Here is a 22,138-nt window from a genome sequence, read left to right on the forward strand (position 1 = left end):
CCTGGGTCTTAAAACACATTTTATGAAAATGAGACTTTTTGTGCTTGTATAAGAATTTCAGTTACAGCCTTTTCCAGGCTGAACACATACTAAGGTTAGCATTCACTAAGAGCAAGCCAGCAAGATTTGATTATTAACTTGGTAAGCTAAGAAAGGCTAGAACTTCATTTAATACTGGTCTTACTTGTATCTTGTTGTGGATGTCATCTTTTCATGGTTTTCAAGAAAACGCTGGAAGGATTCTTTAGCTTCTTTGTATTTTGATCTTGCTTCTTCTTTCTCTTCCTTTTCTGTTTGTACTTTGTACGCATTAAATGCTTGCTTTTTTTCGCTTAGTTTTGCCAAAGCACTTCATGTGAAAAGGAAAACAATGTCAATGATACAAAATGTAATTTAATTATAAAAGCAAAACCAAAGAACCAAGAAATAACAGATTCTAATAATCCAGATTTTTGAGACAAAACCAAACAGAATCTAAATAGCCAGTCATCACTCTGTCTCCCCCTTACGATTACTGAAAATCATTAAAAAAAAAAAACCAATAAAACAAGTACTTACTAATAAATGCAGTTAATAAACCATAAGCTACTATCATACTTTCAGGTTACATTTCACATTACAATACTATTATCATTGATATCAACCACTTTTCTGCCAATTCTTATAGCAGTCACTCATTTCCAAAAGTAACCTAGAAACTCTTCAACTCCATCCTTGTAAACATATGCTTTTATTCCAAAGAAAATAATACACATAAATCACAACCAACAACTGCCACATCTTTTCCATTTGAAAAATTAAGCCTAGGACTTGGCATTTCTTTACACAGGAAAGGAACAAAATTCCCTGCCAATGGTACACATTCACAAATGCACAAATACCTACTGAAACAATCAGGAGTTATGTCAGTGAAGTCAAACTACCTAAAATAGTATTTGTGAGAAATCTAAAGAGGAAAGAATCAAGCAGTACCTGTATCTAGGATCATTAATGATCATTTTCATAGCTTGCTCCCAGGAAGCATTGGATGGTACCCGCTGTGAAGACAAAATCCTTAACTAATTAGATTTGAAATGAACATCCAACAATGATCAATTCCTTAAAAAAAATCCCTTAGTGAAAAAAAAAGCACTATACTTTTGAGGTTAAAACAATACTCTGGCAAATTTTGGTTTTAGATTTTATTAACAGTGAACATGGAAGATGAAACATGGCACTTTTGGGATTATTGCTGTTTCTACAATAAATTCTTCTGGAATTTTGTCTACTATAAAACCATGTTGACTCACCGTACAGAACACAAACAGACCCCATACACCCTGAGGGAAAACCCAAGCCAGTTTCTTTTTACTCTCACTTCATCTCCATCTTCAGAACAAAGGCAAGAAATTGAGGTCTCGAGCGATCAGTTGACACTTTTACTAGAAACTTACCTCACTGTCAGGCAAAAATATTGAGAATCATAATTTCTGCAACACTTTAAATACAGGTTTTTGAACTACTACTTCATAGGAAAAAAATAAATGTCTTTAAATCAGACTAGCCATGGAAACTAAATCTAACACTTCATCTTTCTTCTATATGGACCTCTACACTGTCTGTCACTGAAGCATCTAGTGAAGCTGTCCATCAAATCACTCCCTGTTCCAGCTTGAATTTTTGTCAAAGACCAGATTACAAGTTTGCATGACTGTGGGGATCATGTAAAAGGAAGAAAATAATAAACAGTTGAACTGAGAGCCCTGATGAAAATTCAGCACTTCCCCACTCACCCAAAGAGCTGGAAAAAAGTTTAAACTGTGTATTTTTTCACTGTAGTATTCTTTCTCTCATTTCTTGTCTAGTACAAAAGTCCTCTTCTGTAACAGTGAAGAATTCTTCACCAAAAAAACCACTCTGACAAACGCAGTTTTTGCAGTTCAGTAATGCATTAAGAATAGTTGACCAAAATACCTTTTCTTTCAACAATTCTTTAAATGCTTGCTTTGCTTCTTCCTTTGTATTCCATGTGTAGGTTTTTTTAACTGGTTGGGCATCATCGTCCTCCTTCTTTAAAGCAGCACTATATACAGAAATCAATAATTTTAATATTTAGGTATTATTATTTTAGTTAGATACACTGAAGAGTCACAAACCATCAGAATCAGATAGAGTACGTTTTTTATATAGCAACACAAAGGAAAACAATAACACTACATCTAAGAGCACAATTTGGACAAGATTTTTCCTTACAGATACCATACACAACTGAAAAAAAACAAACCAAAACAAACTCTGTTTCAGAAGAGTTATGCGCTTATGCAATTAGCTACCTGCTCAAGTTATCTAGAAAGGATTCACAAAACTAATACTTAAATTTAGCAGGAATATTTACACATGTATTACATAAAAGTATAAAGGGGAGTCCCTAAAAATATGCCTTTTGCCCTTAATTATCTCCTGCTGGTTATAACCCCCCAAAGCACATTTCTTTTTGCCTGAATGATAAAAATCATAAGCTTAACTCCTCACATAATTAATTCTCCATTATTAAATAACAGAGGATCTCTTTTCTGCTGGAACAGATAAAGATCTATTTAGTATTGCATTTTCTTCTACCAACAGCCAGATGCACAGGAAGAGGAAACATTTAAGCATATTATGTTACCCTGGGAAACTATTAGAGCTATCAAAAATTTAGCAAATGTTCATGTTCTCTGCAGGGTTTAAGAATTTTGGGAGATGGTTGGCAAGGGGAGGGCATTCATTTTTCTAAGAGCATTTTAATACTTCTTCCTCTCTGTCTTACTGATTATTCTTCTCTGCCACCACTGATTCACGCTCACATTTTGCTGCAGAAATGCTTACTGGCAAAGAAGTCTGGCCACCTACAACTGAAGATTAACCAGATTCTAGAAAAAAGTATGAAACTGCAGCAAAGCCACATGCTTTGTTATTTCACTTACTCTGCCGAGGCCTCTTGCTTGGTAGAGTCATCTGTGTTAGCTGCACTTTCTGCACTCTGTTCCTGCACAGCAGGTGTAGAAGTTGCTTGTCCCTGTTCCTCCGCTGTGGCTGTGCCAGTACTCTCATTTTCTACCCCAGAGGAAGCTGCAGCAGTTTCTGCTTCAGGGGCTGCTGTTGCTGCAGAAGCAGCAGTGGTTGTAGCAGCAGCTGCAGCAGTTTCAGCAGCAGTTGTGGCTGTGGTGGCTGTCACTTCTGCTGCAGCAGCTGGAGTAGATATTGCTGGGGTTGATTCTTCAGTCTTTGTGCTACGGGTATCAAAAAACAGGAACAGTCACATACGAGCATGGGACAACTTAACGGCTTCGAGAAGCACATAGTTTAAGTAAGTTTAATTAAGGACAAGAAGAGAGGTTTAGGTCTAGTGACAAAGACTTCTCAGAAGAACACAAAACAATCTTGACTCAGAGAAAGTAAATGCTTTACTGAAACTGCATAAATGTAGATCAGTCAGTTCAGTTAAAAAGAAACCTAGAATACATTATTTGAGAATTTACATATTAAGCCACTATTTGGAATGAAAAGTTGCAAGGAAAATGTTAGAAGGTTCAAGGACGCGAGTCCATTTTTACAAAAAAGGCAGCTTAATGTAAAAAACATTAGCATACCATTAAAAACATACCTGTTTTCTTCAGCTTTTATCATTGCTAGAGGAAAAAGGGTGGGGAGAAAACAATCAAAATATAGCTTCTAAAACAGTTTAAATATGCATGATAAAAAAATTACTGTTAACATTATTTAATAAAAGCATAGCTTTAAATAGTTTTGTTACTATTTCAGTATTTGCACCCTTTAAAGACTGAAATAAATTCACACAAATCCCATTGAAGAAAGATGAGGATACACAATGAACAACTTCTTGGTTTGGAATAATTATTTCAACTTTAAAAGCCTAGTTTAAAGCACAAAGTCAGGCTCACTGAAACAGATCCCTCCTTTTTCATTCTCACAGTCACTGGTGCTTATTCTTTGTAGTACTTTTTTAAAATACTAATTTCTTACCCTGGCTAACACTGTAGATTTTTCATCACCTTACAATACCAAACAAAACCATTCTAAAAGGGAAAACCAGGACCAGAATATCGTATGACATTTGTACAAAAGGGGACACTGCCTTTATGATACAGAAGGGCAATAAAAAATTACTAATATCTGCACCACACCACAGTTTCTCAAATAATTATTGTAAAAAATTAAAAGTGAACTGATACCTAAGCAAAGCCTTACACACAATTTTGCCTTTCAGCAGACAGCCAGTACTGATGGCCTGATGTGTCATGGGCCCACCCAGCCAAAAATAATTCATCCTTATGTTGCCAACCTAAGTCCATCTGAGCCACTTCAATCATAGCAGCTTTATCCACAGTGGCCTGACTCTTGGGTACATGAGCATCTACATGGCATACCTTCACCACCAGGTTCTGCACTCGGGCAGCAGTATCTCTACTGCTTAAAGTATAAAATACATTACTGTTCCCAAAATGCTTTCAAGATACCAAAACAAAATGCAATTCTTACTCTATTATAAGCTATACTGTATCACGGAAGTCCAGCAGCCTTTTACCCTGGTATCCCAGGTGACTGAGGATTAGTATAGCTGCTCCTCTGCCTCTTGTCTTCCCTGATCAACCTGAACCATGTCATAAACCCTACTAAGTTCCTGCAAGTTCCCAAAGGACTGGTGGCTATGTATGAACCAAATTCCACAACAGCCCTAAAATGAAGACTTGAATCATTACCTACTACTAACAGAGACAGAGCATACATGAAACCCTGAACAAGCCACAACAGGTTACATCATAACCCAGTTCCTGCTTAGGGACACGAGGGGGAGCTGATGCTGCTGCCACATAAGGAAGAACTAGGGGTATAATGGAAAAACAGATGGTGACAAGGACACAGGAGACAAGACTGCTCCATTAAAGTCCAAGGCTGCATTAACTCTATTATATACATTTTATTTCAGCAGATTTATTGACTGATATGCTTTGATATGCATAGCCTGCAGCACACTGCCACCCTCCCTACTCATTTTTGCTAGTGTTACCTTCGAGATCCTCAAGCTCCTTGGGTTTTGCCCAACGTGATTCCTTTGTTTGGGAATTATAATAGTAGGGCTTTCCAGAATCAGATTTATACTCTTTCCAGGGACACTTAGACAACAATTGCTAATGGAGAAAAAACAAATACATAAAATCAAACTTGCAAAGGTGTTCTAAAATTAAAATGATAGCTAGAAGTGAGACACAAACACTACACCAAGAAATAAGGAGCAATGAATACAATGCATGTATGTTCCAAAGAAAATCACTGCCAGTGGTAAACACACACATTAATTACCTAAAAACTGAAGAATGGCATATTTTTTGTAAGGAAAATTTATCAAAAGAGTGAGGAAAATGGTTGAGAGTTTTGTCCATTTTGCAGCCTCAAGTACTACCAACGTAAGAATCACAATATAAACATTTTTGCAGCATTTCTTACATGAAGAGTTTGCTCCCATTAGAAAAAGATCTATTGGCACAGCTATCCTCATGCATGATACCTATGCTACCAAATTCTGGCGTTCACACAAACTCATAGTACAGCAATCTTCATCTGAATTTAGTTTACCTCAGCAGGTGTTTTGAGATCATCTGGCTTCTCCCATGTAGACTGCTTAGTTTCAGTATTATAATAATATGTTCTTCCATCAGGTGATTTGTGTTCTGTCCACGTAGAAGATTTCTAGGAAAAAATGAAAGACACCATTAATGATGAACAACAATTGCTGACCAAAATGTTATCAAAAGCCACTAAAAGGTTAAATACAAGTGGAAAGCAGATAAACCTGTTTAGAGTGCTCTTCACTAACAGAACTGTTGGTTGTGGTGGTTTGCTGGGCTGCACAAACTACAGGATGTGTTGTCTGAGGGCGAAACAAAACAGAGCTCTGAAAAGACATTCTTGTTAATATTTGTTTTTCATTTGCATGTGTATATTAAACATACTAAGTAATTTACCAGCAAAGCAAAGACAGCAATACAAAAATCTGAACACATTTAATCCAGTATTGTTTTCAAGAAACTGTGACAAAGAGTCTCTCCCCACTCATTCAACAATCCAAGGCAGCTAATTACCATCAGAAAAGAAAGCAAAAGTGAATGCAGTCAGGTCCTCATAACCGCAAGTGAAAGTCCCAGAAGCACACCCTGTTCTCAAAACTAAGAAAAATTTGTCTGAAGAAAATTCTGACTTCAAGAGTTTGGCCTGAACTTGGGAGCACCCTCCTACTGCTTTTCAGCGAAGCTTATATAAACTCACTGAAATAAGGACTGGCAGAATGAAGCTTTAGCCATGTACTCCATCTTAGTTACTGGATACAGCTGAGGAGAAACAACTTCCCTATAGGTTCAACTGCCTTGTTCAATTACACAGCACACAAATCTCATAGAAATGACAATTAATATTCACCAATATTTAATAATTAAGCTAGATACAAGATCCCCACATTTCAAAGGAACAACCAAAAACTTACAGCAGGGCATCTTCGAGGTCACACGATTTATTTTCTCACATTTCTGCCTCTTTTTTATTTAAACTATTTTCTTCCTTATCTTAAAATCTCAAAGGTAAATGTCTGGGATATCTTCTACAGAAGTAATTAAATATTTACAAAATTTTAAATAGAATTTTGATAGTGACTGAAACTTATTTGTCGTCATTCAAAGAAAGACGAATTCGAGATTACTTCCAGATGATGTGCCTACCTCAATACAAAGCTACCTTGCTTCATTATCCAAAAATCTCACTATTAAGATATATAGCACCAGTTCTGTTGCATCAGTTATTTCCCATCCATCTGGTGGAAAGGTGAAAAACTACTGAAAAATCACCAAAGGAAGTCTGGCCTGCATGTTACCATCCTGCTTACAAGTTCATTCTACGTTGAATCACCTTCTGTGCAACCTAGCCAATACTTTTTTTCCTATTTAAGCTACTGATAGATGTTAACAAACATAGCATGTTCCACAAACACGGACACAGACACTAAAAGAGGCAAATTTCAAATAATATCAAGACTTCGAGGGTGGAAGGAAGAGAGTTACTGCTTGTTGGCAATTTAGCTTAAAACTGATGAGGTAGTAATAACCGTTCTTTTGAGGTAATTTATACTCTTCACAAAACACAAGGCTTTCAGAATTATTACAGACAACTAGATAGACTACTCATTTTATTGCTAACGTGTTTGGTAATAAAATTCTCAGTAAGCTGGCAACGCTAACAGAGGTTCCAGTAGGCCTCATGGGACTGAACAAAGTTTTGAACAGAACTTTGACCTGTTTCTCCTACTAAGTGCAGGTGAGTTAAGGAACAGCAAGGCAGACTTAATCATTGGCTACCAAATTCTGCTATACACATCAGAACTGCCAAAGCAAAACACTCATAAATTTCTAAGAGGTGAAAAGTTACCCAAATTTAAGTAGAATAAAAGTCTGTTTATGAACTGGCCACTGGTATGGAAGGAAAAAAAAAAAAAAAAAAAAAAAAAACCAAACAAAAAACGTAAGAACACAGTACGAGGAATAACCTTCAGTCTTCTTCAGTGCATGTAACACCCCAGACCCACCCTGAGTAACTCTGTAGCCCAACACCTGCAAAGATTTGAATCTGAAAACAGTCAGTATTAGAGTAACTTGCTGCTTAGGCAGAGCAAAAAGACCTACAAACATTACAAGAAACATCTCATATTGCTGACCTGCATACTGGAAGAACTAGAAACAAACAGATTTCAATGCACAGAAAACACATCTACTTTAACTATTAACATTACTTACAGAGTGACAGTCAAACAAGCAGAGAAGCTCTATATGAGAAGAAAACCAAGATATAAGGTTTTCTTTTAAACCTCTGAAGTCATACCACCATACTGTCATTACAATCTTGTAGAATCCTTGTTTTCACATACCTGAGTTCCAGGAGGTGCTACACCTAAACAAAACAAACAAACAAACAAAGAAAATTAAAAGGGTTTGGTTGCTTTATTTTTCTATATAAAGTCTCAAATTAATCAATGTTTGAAAGAAGAAAATCTGGGAATTAATGAAGATGTCAGCTACTGAAACACTAAATGACAGTTTACAGAAAAGAGTTTTGGTTTTTCATCTGGTTGGGATTTTTCTGGGGTTTTTTTAAATACTTCACCTAATTTTGGTAACGTATTTTGAAATGGTAACAAATTGTTTCTACTTACCTACTTGTGCATCCATACTGTTCACTCCTGGCTGTAGAAAAAATAAAAATCAACATTTAAGTATTGAGTGCAACTGTAGTTAAATCATCAATAAATAAATAAAGCACATACCCAACTGAGCGCTTTTAGCAACAAAATGCTCTATAGCCTTCTATCTGGATTCCTAGCTTCTTGTCACCCACTTAATTATCACTGTTTCTTAAACAGGCGATTAGGAACATCAAGCTACTTTTCAGAAAGGCAATAAATACAATAAACAACAGCAGGGGGTCCCCTGCCATGTGTGCAGTACCCATCTTCATCTCCCAAACTTCACTTGGGAGTACTGTGTACAGTTGTGGTGGCCTCAACATAAAAAGGACATGGAACTGTTGGAACAAGTCCAGAGGAGGGCCACGAGGATGATCAGGGAACTGGAGCACCTCTCATATGAAGACAGGCTGAGAAAGTTGGGGCTGTTCAGCCTGGAGAAGAGAAGGCTGCATGGGACCTCATAGCAGCCTTCCAGTATCTGAAGGTGGCCTACAGGGATGCTGGGGAGGGACTGTTCATCAGGGACTGTAGTGACAGGACAAGGGGTAACGGGTTCATACTTAAACAGGAGAAGTTTAGACTGGATATAAGGAGAAAGTTCTTTACTGTAAGGGTGGTGAGGCACTGGAATGGATTGCCCAAGGAAGCTGTGAATGCTCCATCCCTGGCAGCGTTCAAGGCCAGGCTGGACAGAGCCTTGGGTGACATGGTTTAGTGTGAGGTGTCCCTGCCCATGGCAGAGGGGTTGGAACTAGATGATCTTAAGGTTCTTTCCAACCCTAACTATTCTATGACTCTAAATGAGTAGGTTAGGAGGAAAAAAGATTCTGAATTTCAGCTTAAGTAGCTTAGTAGGCTTCTGTTATAATCATGTGGCTTAAGCCTTTGAATGTATTGGTGTTACATTCATAAAGCTTCCTGCAAATAACCAAAGCTCTTACAGATGCCCTTCTTGAAATTCTTTCAACCTAAGGAAAAAGATTAACAGAAACCTAAAAGTTTTCCCAATTTTTTCTTCTGTAAGCAACAATATAGCTTACAGGTTTATCTCTTGCTAGGGTTTAGTCTTTCAGCTCTCTTCTATAAATTATTAATTGAAAACTCCTTGAGGAGTAAAAAAAAGCAGAATTTGTTAAAAATAGAAACCATCTTGGATCAATTATATGTGATATTATCCAATAGGACTAAACCAGATGAATTGTCAAAAAATTTTACACCTTTAAAATGTATTTTGTATATTAAATATTTCAGCAACTCTGTGTGCACATACGCCTGTGAGCGTAATGTCAGCTAAGCAAGGCCATAGTTAATTTTGTGTCTCCAGTAACTAATGCTTCCAACACATTTCTTTACTTGTGCCTATGTTTACTTCTCCAAATTCCATTCTAATCTGTGTAGCACAAGAGCACTAAATGAAATAAGCATTGTTAGGAATTACACCAATTCTAATCAGCTTTCTGGAAGTAAACACTTTGTAGATCACAACAGGTAGTGAACCTGCACAGGAGTGGTTTGAAAGACCACTGTTCTTGGATGAAACAGCCAAGACCAAAGATCCCTCACAAATCATCCACCTGGCCTCAGTGAGCTGCAGATTACATTTTTCACTTGAGAACATATTTTCCATCAGGCAGCCAAATTTATAACAAGTCAATAATCTCATGAAGTTTATCAAGCAAATAATCAGGGCTGTAAAGCTGATCAATAATTTTTACACATCTACAGATTTTACATTAGGAATTGGTAAAATCCTTCTTTTCTTCCTAAAGCACTTTCCAGGCTGTGGTACACATGTGACAGAGGTATAAGAATGCTGCCATGACAGACAAATGCCTTCTACACATGCATGAATGTGTGAGGTCCTGGCATCACTACAAAAAGGTTTAAGGGCAAAATTAAAAGCTGGAGCCCTCCACCGTGCTACTTTGCCTCCAAATACTATATATCCACAGATTCGGTTCAAAATTTATTCCTAATCCAGTATTAGAAAGCCAAATTATCTGCCTTCTTGCCAAAAGGGCAAGAACAGCGATGGGAGACATTACTGGGGGGATCTGTTACAGATCGCCTGATCAAGAGGAATCTGCGGATGAAGTGCTCTATAGACAGATAGGAAAAGCCTCACGCTTGCAGGCCCTTGTTCTCATGGGGGACTTCAACCACCCTGATATCTGTTGGAGCGATGGTACGGACTGGCACAAGCAATCCAGGAGGTTCCTCGATTGTGTGGAAGACAACTTCCTTCTGCAAGTAAGAGAGGAGCCAACAAGGAGAGGTGCCATGCTTGACCTCGTGCTCACCAACAGGGAAGGGCTGGTTGAAAATCTGACACTCCACGGCAGCCTTGGATGCGGCGATCACGAGATGGTCGAATTCGAGATCATCAGGACATGGGCATCTGGGCAGGAACAACCCCAGGTTCCAATATAGGTTGGGGAACGACCTGTTAGAGAGTAGTGTAGGGGAGAGGGACCTGGGGGTCCTAGTGGACGGCAGGATGACCATGAGCCAACACTGTGCCCTTGTGGCCAGGAAGGCCAATGGCATCCTGGGGTGTATTAGAAGGGGGGTTGTCAGTAGGTCGAGAGAGGTCCTCCTTCCCCTCTACTCTGCCCTGGTGAGACCGCATCTGGAATACTGTGTCCAGTTCTGGGCCCCTCAGTTCAAGAAGGACAGGGACCTGCTGGAGAGGTCCAGCGCAGGGCGACTAAGATGATTAAGGGAGTGGAGCATCTCCCTTATGAGGAAAGGCTGAGGGAGCTGGGTCTCTATAGTTTGGAAAAGAGCAGACTGAGGGGTGACCTTATTAGTGTATATAAATATATAAAGGGGGAGTGTCATGAGGATGGAGCCAGGCTCTTCTCAATGGCAAACAATGATAGGACAAGGGGTAATGGGTACAAACTGGAACACAAGAGGTTCCACTTAAACTTGAGAAGAAACTTCTTCTCAGTGAGGGTGATGGAACACTGGAACAGGCTGCCCAGGGGGGTTGTGGAGTCTCCTTCTCTGGAGACATTCAAAACCCGCCTGGACACATTCCTGTGTAACCTTATCTAGGTGTTCCTGCTCCAGCACGGGGATTGGACTAGATGATCTTTTGAGGTCCCTTCCAATCTGTAACATACTGTGATACTGTGTGCAGCAAGCTCACTGCCCTGGACTTCAAGAGAGCAGACTTTGGCCTCTTCATGAGCCTGCTTAGTAAGGTTCCATGGGATATAGCCCTACAGGGCAGGAGGGCCCAAGACTGTTGGTTGATATTCAAGGATCACCTACTGCAAGCTCAGGAGTGTTGCATCCCAACTAGAAGGAAGTGCAGCAGGAGGGCCAGGAGACCTCTTTGGATGGATAAGGAGCTGCTCAGGAAAATTCAAAGGAAAAAAGAGGCTTATAAAAGGTGGAAGCAAGGACAGACAGCCCAGGAAGAATACAGGGATGTTGTTCGGGAAGCTAGGGACCAGGTTAGAAAGGCTAAAGCCCAGTTAGAATTGAACTTGGCTAGGTATGTGAAGGATAACAGGAAGGGATTCTATAGGTACGTAGCAAATAAGACAGACGAGGGACAACATAGGGCCCCTCCAGAAGCTATCGGGAGAACTGGCTACCCAGGATTTGGAGAAGGCTGAGGTTCTTAATGACTTCTTTGCCTCAGTCTTCACTGGCAAAGGCTCTGACCACACCACCCAAGTCTTGGAAGGCAGCCGCAGGGACTGTGAGAATGAAGACCCTAGGCCCACTGTAGGAGAGGATCTGGTCCGAGACCATCTTAAAAACCTAAACGTACACAAGTCCACGGGACCTGACGAAATCCATCTGTGGGTCCTGAAGGAGCTGGCGAATGAAGTTGCTAAGCAACTGGCCATCATATATGAAAAATCACGGCAGCCAGGTGAAGTTCCCGATGACTGGAAAAAGGGAAATATAACCCCCATTTTCAAGAAGGGGAAAATGGATGACCCAGGGAATTACAGACCAGTCAGTCTCACCTCTGTGCCTGGCAAAATCTTGGAGCAGATTCTCCTGGAAGGCATGCTAAGGCACATGAAAAACAACAAGGTGCTTGGTGACAGCCAGCATGGCTTCACTAAGGGGAAATCCTGCCTGACCAACTTGGTTGCCTTCTGTGATGGAGCTACAGAACTCATGGACAGGAGTACAGCAGTTGATGTCATCTACCTGGACTTATGCAAAGTGTTCGACATTGTCTCACATGACATCCCTATCTCTAAATTGGAGACATCAATTTGATGGGTGGACCACTTGGTGGATGAAGAACTGGCTGGATGGCCGCATGCAGAGTTGTGGTCAATGGCTCAATGTCCGGCTGGAGACCAATAACAAGCGGTGTCCCTCAGGGATCTGTGTTGGGACTGGTCTTGTTCAACATCTTTGTTGGTGACATGGACAGTGGGATTGAGTGTGCCTTCAGCAAATTTGCTGATGACACCAAGCTGTGTGGTTCAGTTGATACACTGGAGGGAAGGGATGCCATCCAGAGGGACCTTGACACGCTTGTGAGGTGGGCTGATGCCAACCTTATGAAGTTTAACCATGCCAAGTGCAAGGTCCTACATCTGGGTCGGAGCAATCCCAGGCACAGCTACAGGTTGGGCAGAGAAGAGATTCAGAGCAGCCCTGCGGAGAGGGACTTGGGGGTGTTGGTCAATGAGAAAATGAACATGAGCAGGCAGCGTGTGCTCGCAGCCCAGAAAGCCAACCGTATTCTGGGCTGCATCAAAAGAAGCGTGACCAGCAGGTCAAAGGAGGTGATCCTGCCCCTCTACTCTGCTCTTGTGAGACCTCACTTGGAGTATTGTGTGCAGTTCTGGTGTCCTCAACATCAAAAGGACATGGAACTGTTGGAACAAGTCCAGAGGAGGGCCACGAGGATGATCAGGGGACTGGAGCACCTCCTGTATGAAGACAGGCTGAGAAAGTTGGGGCTGTTCAGCCTGGAGAAGAGAAGGCTGCGTGGAGACCTCATAGCAGCCTTCCAGTATCTGAAGGGGGACTACAGGGATGCTGGGGATGGACTACTCAGTAGGGACTGTAGTGACAGTAGAGGGGGTAACGGGTTAAAACTTAAACAGGGGAAGTTTAGATTGGATATAAGGCAGAAATTCTTTACTGTTACGGTGGTGAGGCACTGGAATGGGTTGCCCAGGGAGGTTGTGAATGCTCCATCCTTGGCAGTGTTCAAGACCAAGATGGACAAAGCCTTGGGTGACATGGTTTAGTGTGAGGCATCCCTGCCCATGGCAGGGGGGTTGGAACTAGATGATCTTAAGATCCTTTCCAACCCTAACTATTCTATGAGTCTATGAAAATACATAAAAATATACAGTAAAATTCAAGATCAGACTGATTTTAGTTTCCCTCACCTTTTAAGTCTCAATTGGCCATAGCACTTCTAAGATTTTCCTCTTCAGGTCTAAAATGATCTCAAAATTTTTTATGAGCATCACTTAGCAGAAATTCGTAAGAACTTCTGTATGAGAAGTGGAGGAAAATCACTATCATCTACTCAGTAGTTTCCAAAGTACTTAGTACATTAGAAAGTAGCTATGTGAGCACAAAAACTAAGGAACCTCACTTCCCAAGAATATGCCCTAAGGAGTTACTGACTTCAATTTCATTAAGGCTGCAACATAGGCTCACATCTCATTAAACAGAGACCAACACTGAGAAACCTGTAACCAGGAGGAAGATTCTCTACTGTCTGATAAAGCCCAAGCACTAAATTTAAGTTGTCCTCCACTGTTAAGACAATTTATGTCCCTTCTCTGGTATGAATTCTTGGTCATTTAGCATGTGCCAACATTTGACATGACATTACATCCTTTTCCTAAGTCCCTTCCCCATTTATTTCACAGAAACTTTGTATCTTTGTGATCTTTCTCTTGTTAGTCCAGAGGGTAGATGGGACTGTTTAGCACAATACATCTGGCTTCACACAGACTATTTAGTAGATGAATTAAAGAACTGTTCCAGCAAACCCTTAACAAAGAAAAAAAAGTGGAGTATTACCAACTTATTTTCAAAAATAATCAACAAATGCAGTAGCAAAGGTTTTGTGCTTAGTGCTATAGAAAAATTCAAAGTTCTACAAGGATGAACTTGGGACTTGGGGATATAGTATCTGCATGGCAAGAAAATAAAAAAACTAATTTATTTCTAAATTTAAGCTGCTAGAACTGTTTTCAAGTGGGTCTCCTATAACTATTTTAAATCTCCTGAAAGATTATGTTCATAGAAAAGTAGCTTTTTCCACTTTAGAGACTTCATCTGTAATTTGTTAACTCCACCTTCTCTATTTCCACCCAAATAACTTCTTTATACCTCTGAGGATTCCAGCAAACGTTACTCAAGGTCTCAAATATGCTGAATTTCAGAAACATTTATGAAAAATCAGATACAGAGTGGTATTACAATTAGCTGTCACTCAAACAGTCAGAGTCCACACTGGCTTCCTGCCAAGCTATAAGCAGGTGAGGGACAAGGGAAGCGGCCAGCAGAATCCATACAGAAGGGAAAAACAAAGAGATACAGAGAAGAGTTTAAAGACTGTTGAAAATCCACAAGATACCAAGTATCACTAGTTCTTCTCACAGAAATCTTTTTTTTTTTTTTTTTCAGTAATTCAGGAACTGGATACAACTTTATTGCAATTAGCAACACCTTTTTCATAATCCAGTTCAAGCAAACAAAGGCATCCCCAGACTTAAGTAATGACAGCAACTGACACAAAGACATTTCAAAAACCAGGAAAGTGAAGTTACACTCACCGGAACTGTAGGCTGCATAGCAGCTTGAGACATGTGAGACATCATCATTCCAGGCATTACTGACTGCATCATTCCAGGCATCTATAATTACATAACATTTTAGATATATTTTATGGTATTTAAAACGAATATGAAGATTCTTTCATTTTTATTTATTTTTGGTTTTATTTATTATCTGGTACTAGTTTTTAATCCAAAAACCCCTTGCAAAGAAAGACAGGTTTGTAGAATTCTGATTCCCTTCACTGCACTCCACAAAAGTGACATTAGGAATAACACATCTACAGTATTCCGAAGTCTGATATGAAATTTATTAATAAGACGACCATTTAAACCATAAAAGACACCATGCATGATCTGTTAATAAGCTATTACCGAAATCCTGAGTTAAAGCAGGAAAAATAAAGCTTGGGAAAGATTTCTGCAAAATTCCAAGACCACATGGAACAAAGTGAACAAAGGAAAGTTAAACTTAAAGCCCAAGATCACTTCTGCTCACATTTTTTGACAACTTCCAACATGTCTCCCTTTCTTCTTACCTCTGGAAATAGGAAGAAACATTTTACAGAGACACTAGAAGAATGAAGTTCTGCAAACAGCTTCAAGGTAAAGAGAGCTATTCAATTTAAACATCAAACCTTTAAACCAGTTCTGAACTTTTTTAAAAAGGACTGGAAAAAACTTAATATAGACGTACAATATTAAACAAAGCATGTATAGTGAGAACTTGGTAAATAGGGACATACCATGCTACAAAAGTGAAACGTCTGAGTCTGGACTTGTATCTGAGTTTGTGGGGTCAGATGAGACCGAAAAAGCACAGAACTGCTGCTAAGATAAGGCAGCTTTTGCTCAAATATGCTTATAGTCTCAAAGGGACAGTTATGCACAAGTTATGCATCACTGAAGCAATGCACTGAAAAGATGTTAAAAACACTACTTAAAGTGTTTAATACCTTGCCCGTTTCCTGTTACATTTTGCTGATCCTGGCTTTTAAGAACTAACATTAAAAAATAGTGAAATGAACAAATATATAATTTAGGTCATTATGAACATAAACTTTTGGCCACTCATCCCAAAGAGGTTAGCCAACCCCCTTCAACCTTTCCGTTATGCCCCTTTACCTTTATTGTCCTTGGCAGGCTGGCCAAGTGACCCCATCCCCCTGTATCTTCAGGGAGCATCAGGTTACCACTCTCATCTTGCATCTCATGCGGAGAGAGGGATATGTGGTAGGGCTACTGCTCCACCCTCAAATCCACAAGGTTTTCTTGGGAGGGCAAGGGAGGAAGGAAAGACTGGAAGGCGGCCCCTCCTATTTCTCGCCATCCTGTAGAAGCAGGAGAAGAAAGCACTCTTGCCCCACCTCTACTTGTGACTAAGGGGGCTCTGAGACTGTGAAACTCCTTAAAAGCCCTGACTCAGGTCCTGAAGAAACCCCGAGCACTGCTCAGCTTCTGCGTAACACTAAGCCAGTCAGCAAAGGAAAAAACAATGGGGATGAGAGTGAATTCTTTTCCAAAAGACCTTCCTCTGAATGATGCTGACAGAAGGCTGTTGCTATTATCTGTGAAAAGTACCTGTCTTATAGGGATTCACTTGAGAAGGGAGAAAAGCAAGCTACAAAACATCCTGTCCAGCAAAGGCTCACAGATAAACCTTTGGTATCTGCTGGAAGAAAAAACTTATTGATCAAGGAAACAAACCAACATGGGCTGATAATTCCAGCACGACAAGTCCGGTGTGAGAATGTCACCATTCTGCCTCATCCCTGAAGCTGTAGGGTAACTAAGCCTCTGACTCCCTATCATACCATTTATTTTGTTCTACATCTGCCAAAAAGTCCCAAGTTCTCTATATTGCACACTAAAATATTAAATATTGACATATTCGATGCATGAGAATGAGAACAGTAGAACAGAAGACACAAAAGAGCTGTTAAGTAGAGGAATAAAATAGAATTGCTACTTAAGTTCCTAGTAAACACAAAAGCTTGTGCTATTAACAATTCTCATATTTTACAATTGTGTTATTTTTACACCGGCAGTTCTAACAGGCTGAAAAACCATGCTGAATAGACTCCTACCAAGCCTTTATACGCCAGTTTAAAGTGACATATGCTCTATCCATGGTACTGCAAAGAAAGACACTGAGTTGTCAGCATGACCTAGTGGGCTTTTCTCAAAGGGTTTATCCTTCTTGCCATCTTCTGTCTGCTCTGGTCTACTCCATCCTTCTGATCTAGTTGATGACACTCCATTTCTGCTTATGTAAATCATCATTCACAAGTAGCATTACTAGAACGATTATTATATCCAGAAAGATAATTGTTTCTTTTAGAAGTTCAGAATTTAACTAGAAACCACATTTTAAATGATCTCTGAAAATAAAAGCTCTAAAGCTGCAAAAACCACAGATATGATTATGGCTACTCTACCGGCCAACCCAGGCTGCCACCTGTCAATCTAAACGGCCAAGACCATTTTTCAATCACATGGCTCTAGCAACAACTGTGTATAAAGAATTATAAACCACTCCCTAGGATTCAAGAAGGAATTCTGCAGAAATTCAAAACTTAATTACATGAATTAAAGAAGAATTAAAACAAGAATTAAAGAAACATGAAGTTCTCTACTGTTACCACCTCTGGAAAAAACTACTACTTTTTGCTTCTAGTATGCATTAGTAAGATCTTACTTCTTCAAAATCTAAAGAAAACTACCAAAAAGGTTTAATAAAAAACAAATTATGGATTTGTATTAACAGCTATTTACAATTAAAGCTACATAAGAGGCTACAAATGAGAAGACTTTCTGCATGGATAGGAACCCCAAATCATTAACTTTACCATTTGTAAGCTACTGCATGAGACTCACCTCCCTCAATGATTACCTGACATCATTATGGAAGGAAAGTAAGAACAAAAATGTTCTGTAAAGCTGCCCTACCTGCCCCATTGGTGGTCCTCCCATGGGAGGCATCATCTGAGGCATCATTCCATGTGGAACTGGCGGCATATTTGGTGGTCTCTGACCCATGGGGTGCATCCCCATGGGAGGATAATGTGGCATGCCTGGGTGTCCCATCTGAAAGACAGCAACAATCAAGAAAAATCAGCATGAAGCCAACCACCTGCACCCCCACAGAAGCATTAGTAACAAAGCAGTGCTCAACACTGAACTGAAAATTATTTAGGCAATTTTAGACTGGTATCACAAATCAGCAAGCAAGACCCTCTTCACTCTCCTAGATCCTCTAAAGCCAGAATTAATCCTAATTAACAAATCCATTTGAAAATTTCAAAACCATCATCCAAGTGAAAAAACAAAACAAAAACAAAAAAACCTAAACCACCCCCCCAAAAAAAACCCAAAAACCAAACCAAAGCCACAACAAAACTAACCAACCCTCATAATATTTCATCTTATGGTTTGTCACAGAAAAACAGACTAAATTCAGGAACACTCTTACAAACAAGGACAATTAACTAAAGCAATCCTGTGGCACAAAAGTCAATCAGATAAACAAACCATCTTCTATTACTGATATCCAACTCTGAATGAGTTTCTACACTGACTACCACCCGTGTCCATATTCTCCTAAAAACATGAATCCTGATGCTGTTCTAATACTTAGCACAGTCACTGCTAGTATGAAAATGGATATGGACTTTTTTTCCTACTTTTCTCTACCATAACACATTAAACATTAAGAGCTTTCTACTCTAGACAGATTTTACCTTAAAATAAACCCTGCAAACCATTTTACTTCAAAGAACATAGCACTTACACACACATAAAGAAGTATGTCAGAGAAGCACACAAATTTAATAACTTGAGAATTATTTTTAAGCAAAATACTACTTTAGAATGGTCCTTAGCAGATAAAAAAGGGAATATTTATTTTTTGTACGTTTAAAAGGAATTTTTCTACTTTTTTTGAAGTACCAGAAGACTTTCTAAAGCTGGTTCACATAAAGAAATCACAACTTAAAAGGTTTGAAACTTCTGAACCTAGCACTTGACCTCCCCACCACATCCTTGAGTCTCACAAGACACGCAAAGGCAGCTCGCCCCTTTACTGAGTCTCAGGCGCTGCCCAAGTAACTCAAGGTAAAGGAAAACAACCTTAGAATCTACTCAGTCCCTCCACTAAGAGTAACCACGTTTTCTTTTTACTTTCTGAAAAACCCGCCAACCAAGCGCCGTTCCCCATCGGTCGCTGTGGCGGGGGCTCTTAAGGGGGAAGGGCTAAGCCTCCACACCTCACAGCCGCACACCCATTCGCAGAGCTCCACAGCAACGCGCCGCCTCCGGAGGCGGAAGCCCGCCCGGGCCGGGTGTCCTCGCAGCTCTACCCCGTTTATACCACAAAGGGCGGCGGCGCCCCCCCGACTCCCTTTACCGTCCCGCACTCACCATGAGGGAACTGCGGTCGACGCCACCGGGCCGCATCGAGGGGCTCAGCAGGCTGCCCCCACTGCACCTGCCAAGAAGCCGTCCTCTGAGTGGCTGCCGCGACGAAGGGCCAAAGGGCATGAGCGGCTCGGGCTCCCCGCGGGGCGGGAGCAGCGGGGCAAGCAGGCTGACTGGCTTCCCAGCCGGCCAATCCGGGCGGCCCGCCAGTCGGGCGCTCTTCGGCGATTGGTCCGCAGCGGAAGCTACAGGGCGGACGGCGTCCCCCGGCGTCAGCTGCATGAGGGGAGGGGGCTTCGGCAAGGAAAACGGGAGCGGCTGCGGGGAGGCGGTCGCCGCCGCCGCCGCTGAGTCCCCACCTGACATCCTGGCTGCCGGCCCAGCCGTGAGAAGCTCTTCTCCGCCTCTCTTAGCGTCAGCGACCGGAACCGCTGGTGGCGGCAAAGACCCGGGGGGTAGAGAGAGGCCCCGCGCCGGGGCGGGGGAGCCGCAAAGAAAAGGTGGCTCGCTGGGCCGTGAGCGCGGCGGCAGCGAGCAGAGACGCCTCCCGGAGAGAGCGGGCCGCTGCCGACGGGCAAAGGGGCTCAGGCCCAACGGGCCGCAGAGCTCGCGCGGGGGGAAGTGGCTGCGGCGGGGGCCGAGCGGAGGGGACGCTGGGAAAGAGCTCACGTGGTCCGGGGGCGGGAACTAGGAGCCGGGCGGCACCAGGGGAGCCTAAAGGAAAGGGGGGGAAGATGCCCACCACGTTTTTTGCCGCTCGTTCAAGTACGCCGGGAGGTGGCAAGAGCGCTCCCCTCCACCCTGCGGCAGATGGTACACGCCTTCCTGGAGGTTCGGCTTCATTGTCCTCCTCCCCAGTCGTCCCCCCCTAAGCAGATCCGGGTTGGTATATGCCGAGGGGGTTGGTGGAGGCGCACGGCTGCAGGGTTCGTCTGGTCCCCCCGAGCCGTGGTCGTAGGCGCCGCCTGAGGGGAAGGCCGCAGTTGGGAGCAATAGCCTGGGGCTGCTCGGCCGGAAGGCTGAGGTGAGCCCGCGGCGACGCTCTGGACTGGGGGATAGTTGTAGATCCCCGGAGGAGTTGCGCGGCCCCAGAAACGGGTAGCGAGGCACCGCACGGTGCGGCGGGGATTTGTCGCCCTGGTAGAGCCCTGTGCTGGCAGCTCTGCAGGTCTTCTTCCAGTTCAGAAGAGAAAAGTGTCTTAAGCTACTAGCTTAGAGCTAGTTCGTTTAGGCTAAGTCGAGGTAGCCGCTGTTAAGGTAGGCGGCCCTTAAAAATCTTGTCGAGCATTAAGTTAGGGCTTTTGAGTACTAAAGCCTTTGACCTTTTCCAAGACGACTTGTAGAAAAAACCTGAAAGGTTTTGTCTTTTTTAGGGGTCCTATTCAGCCACCTCACATGAGAATTAAGTAAGGCTCACCCGGGCAAGGTGTGATGTTGCAAGTGTCGGTGTTTCATGGGTTCTGTGCAGCATTTTCAGTAACTCCCTATACTGTAAATCAGAAACTTTTGAAAATGATCTTACAGATAATATGATGGGCATTCACATGGATTCAAAGTAATCTTAATGACGAAAAAACCCTATTTCATGCTATTTATTTAGATAACCTGGCTTTGATAGAGCTTGACTTTAACCAGCAAGCTCTCTTAAACATCAGTTTCATGCTGTGTTTTTGTGTTTTCTCTGTCCTCATAACCTGTGCCTTGCTTCAAATCTAAAGGTGTTTCACTACTTCAGTCCTGCAGCGGAAACTGTCCTGGTCCTTATGCCCCCTTTGTAGTTTGTGATGATGTTCAATGCTGGAAATGGGAGGGGGAGGGGAGAGGATAGGAAAGGCGAGCTGAAAATTGACCCAGTGTTAAAATTCATTGTAACTTGAATGAAATTAAGTATAAAATGTAATTTCATTTTTCAATAAAACAGTAAAAGCAATGTTGATCTGGGTTTGGAGGTGGTTTTTTTTTGCATGTGGTATTTAGCTAGCTTTTGATAAGAATGCGTACACCTACTGAAAAATTTCTGGTGTGGAGAAAGAAGTTAATTTGTTGTAGTAAAAATTATATGTTTCTTTGATGTAACATTAACTCTATGTTTTATGCCTCAGTATCTGTAACTTAGAGGTGACCACAAGGTACATATTTTTTTAAGTTTTTAAAGCCTGTGTAGACCGTAAGATGCAATAGTGTGGAAGGTTGTTTTGGCTTGTTTTTTTTTGATCCTGGGAATAGGTGTACCGTCTTCTAAATGGGGGAAGTGTTTTGTACTTCTGTAGCTTCACAAGTCTGTTTAATAGCAATCATAACTTTCATGTGATGACTAGTAGGATCTGTGTAAGTTGTGATCCTACAGAAATCCGAAGTTGTGGTCTGTGTGACCGTACAATGGGATCATAGTGATATGCGTGGAGTGTAACTTGGAATTTGATGATAGAAATAATTTCTAGTTCTGCCACTGGTTTCACTCTATACCAAATGTGCTTGTCAAATCCATTTATTGTCCCTTAATAAAGAGCAAAATATATATTGAAGGTTAATATCTTTTGTGTAAAGTGCACAGATTTAGAACTCTGTAAATACTACAATATGTGCTGTATTATACTATTATATATGCTATAATAATATATCCAGGCAGAAAGAATACATGTCTGATGTCACTGGGCTTGTGTGA

The 22,138-nt window shown here is 41.3% G+C and overlaps 1 protein-coding gene across 5 annotated transcripts in view; it reads right to left on the reverse strand.

Annotated features, from left to right (window-relative positions):
* The window catches only part of PRPF40A (pre-mRNA processing factor 40 homolog A), a 29,997-nt gene extending 9,865 nt beyond the window's left edge, over positions 1-20,132 (reverse strand). Inside the window, exons 1-13 of one of the 5 annotated variants that reach the window (XM_080621425.1) lie at positions 19,477-20,132; positions 18,007-18,144; positions 15,058-15,138; positions 8,237-8,267; positions 7,952-7,974; positions 5,834-5,911; positions 5,617-5,730; positions 5,051-5,171; positions 3,626-3,650; positions 2,946-3,251; positions 1,954-2,062; positions 973-1,037; positions 185-349 (exon numbers count right to left, since the gene is read on the reverse strand). In XM_080621425.1, the coding sequence (XP_080477551.1) occupies positions 185-349; positions 973-1,037; positions 1,954-2,062; positions 2,946-3,251; positions 3,626-3,650; positions 5,051-5,171; positions 5,617-5,730; positions 5,834-5,911; positions 7,952-7,974; positions 8,237-8,267; positions 15,058-15,138; positions 18,007-18,144; positions 19,477-19,839 (1,619 nt within the window). In that variant the 5' untranslated portion in view covers positions 19,840-20,132. Of the gene's footprint in view, positions 1-184; positions 350-972; positions 1,038-1,953; positions 2,063-2,945; positions 3,252-3,625; positions 3,651-5,050; positions 5,172-5,616; positions 5,731-5,833; positions 5,936-7,951; positions 7,975-8,236; positions 8,268-15,057; positions 15,139-18,006; positions 18,145-19,476 lie in introns of all 5 variants that reach the window. The other 4 variants (XM_080621423.1, XM_080621427.1, XM_080621424.1 and 1 more) reach the window with 4 other exon arrangements.
* Between the last annotated feature and the right edge of the window lie 2,006 nt (positions 20,133-22,138).

Source organism: Psittacula echo (assembly GCF_963264785.1).
Source record: "Psittacula echo genome assembly, chromosome: 6".
NCBI classification, from domain to species: Eukaryota; Metazoa; Chordata; class Aves; order Psittaciformes; family Psittacidae; genus Psittacula; species Psittacula echo.